General features: G+C 37.7%; 1 protein-coding gene across 1 annotated transcript in view; it reads right to left on the minus strand.

Annotated features, from left to right (window-relative positions):
- Positions 1 to 434, minus strand: part of eif2b2 (eukaryotic translation initiation factor 2B, subunit 2 beta) — a 6,495-nt gene extending 6,061 nt beyond the window's left edge. Inside the window, exon 1 of the mRNA XM_008302313.1 lies at positions 196 to 434. Coding sequence (XP_008300535.1) covers positions 196 to 359 — 164 coding nt within the window. The 5' untranslated portion in view covers positions 360 to 434. The remainder of the gene's footprint in view (positions 1 to 195) is intronic.
- Positions 435 to 2,470: the final 2,036 nt, after the last annotated feature.

Below are 2,470 nucleotides of genomic sequence, written 5' to 3' on the forward strand. Positions count from 1 at the left end.
ACTTCTTCCCTCTCTTATCTAAAGAACCCGTCACATTTAAAAACTACGGGCTTCTGAGGACTACTGAGTCCCTTGGTCATGAATAAACTCTGAATAGTTCAGACTAAAGTTGTTCAGCCACACTGACAGCTTTCTTAGCAGCTACCTGCACAGCTGTGATGTCCGAGCTGACAGTAAACAGAGCAACGTTCAGTACCTGCGCTGCTCCACCGAGCCTGGGCTGTGATTCTGCGGAGCAGGGCTGTCGTTTCTCGGGCTGTCTCCGCCGAGCCCCGCAGAGGTCCCGACCCGCTCTTCAGGTCGGACAGAAACGCCTCAACCCGCTCCGTCAGGTCTGTTTCTTTGTAGGGGCCCGGCATAGCTGCTGTAAGACACGACGTGCTGTCACAGTAAGGCTGAGCTGACAGAGTATTTCTAACATGCAAGTGTTTAGACGCGGAAGTGCTTCAGGAGTATTTCCGGGTCATCGTGACTGTGCTCTCGTCTGATTGGCGGAGCGGTTCACGAGCTGTTGCATCAATGCTGCGACATGCGAGCAACAAGCAGCTGCTGGCTGTGGAGTAGCGAGAGTGTCAAATTACAAAAGTAAATCAATAAAAGAATAATAGCATAAAAGTGGTAATAAAAAGAAGAATAAATAAAATAAATAAAAAATAATGTGGCAATATTAAGCAATAATAAACAAAAATGAATCCATAGAAGAAAAGGCTAATAAAAATAGAAAAACAAATAAATAAAGTAAAACAATATAAAAAAATAATAATAATTTATTTCTTGTTTTTTAAATTATTTTTTAATGTTTCAGTTTTTATTTTTTAATTTATTTCTTTTTTCTTTTTTCTTTATTTAAAATTTTAAAAACTTTCTATAATGTCACTTGAAAGGAAATATACGCCGAAAAATGTGCGCAGTAGGAATGTCGTGCCTTTGCTGTTAAAGCAACATTACAAAAAATAAATTAATTAAAAAACAAAAATAAATTAATTTTAAAAAATTTAAAAAGTAAATTTAAAAACAACTTTTAAAAAAATAATAAAAGAAGTGACTCTATCCTCCGCATCGAGACTAAAATGTTATTAATGCATCAAAATGACTTTATGTAATGTGTGAGACTTACATCTTATAGATTATAGCCCATAGGATAGTTGCAAAAGAAATCTTTTATTTTATATATGGAACCCATGTCGAAATTATGATCATTACAGTTTAAACAGGGATATCAGACAAGCTAAACACATTCAACCAAAACATCAGAAACTATATTACTGCCTAGAATGTAAGACTGAAATTAATGATTATTTCCATTGTCAGTTAATTTGTCCTTTACCTTCTAGGCTAGTCGATCACCTGTTTGGACCATAAATTGTCTGAAAACGGTTGGAAATGTTGATCAGTGATTCCCAAAGATGACAAATGTCTTGTTTTGTCCACAGCCCAAAATATTCCATTTACTGTCATAGAAAAAGATGGAAACCAGAAAGTGTAAAGAATTAAAAATCCCAGTTATCCAAACAAAAGATCAAAGTGGTTGTTGGTTTATTTAATTAACAAATAAATACGTAATTTAATTATTGCAGCTCTAGTGTATTCTTAAATGTCAGGCTTGATTACGCTATAAACGGCAAACATTTCTTTGGCCACATTATTTTGGTTACAAGAAACATTAAAGCTTATAAAGGACTCTGACACAATCCAGCCGTTGTGTTGGCTTAACATCATGCTTACATTAACTAACGATGAATTAGGCTTGAAACCAAAGTGTCTTCCTCAAACTGTTTGCATTGAAGTCTCATATAGGGCCCTTGAAATGTGAGAAGTGTGAAGATGAGCAGAGGTTGACTTTGTCTCCTTGGCACATTGCTGCTTCATAAATCAAGTCTCAGTGTAGTTGTGTCACAACAGGTAAGATGATGGGAGCCTCCTTGATAATCAAACTACAATTTTCCTCGGTGACGCCACATTTTTGTCCATCACACCCAAAGATGTTGTCTTGAAATTAGGAATGAATACGGGGAGTTTCTCCCTCACAGTCACATCATTTTATACTCCGTCCAGGTGATGATGAGAATACTGCTGGTATCCTCTGAGCGTAAATCCATGATGTTTAAAACCTGCCATCAGATTATTTTAGTAGCTGCAGTCTGTGTATCGTCCCATCAGTCACTGGTGGGACTGGCGAGCTATTTCTTTGAGCCACAACCATTTAATTGCTTCAAAAGAATATGACTTGTACCCAAGAAAGCTCTGTGAAGTAATACCGTGGCGTACCTACCTTCTCAGGACAGTAAGGAGGCCTGTAATGTGGCCCATCAGTTTGGAGGGTCATATTCTTTCGATGACATCTAGCTCTTTGGTGTTTTTGGATAAAACCATCCAACACATGACGGTGATGACTCCACCCTCTCCTCACACACAAAATGTAAACAGCTGTAACCACACACATCGAACAGGTAAAACTGCTCGGCGTCTT

Source organism: Stegastes partitus, unplaced genomic scaffold, assembly GCF_000690725.1.
Source record: "Stegastes partitus isolate 25-593 unplaced genomic scaffold, Stegastes_partitus-1.0.2 Scaffold1794, whole genome shotgun sequence".
NCBI classification, from domain to species: Eukaryota; Metazoa; Chordata; class Actinopteri; family Pomacentridae; genus Stegastes; species Stegastes partitus.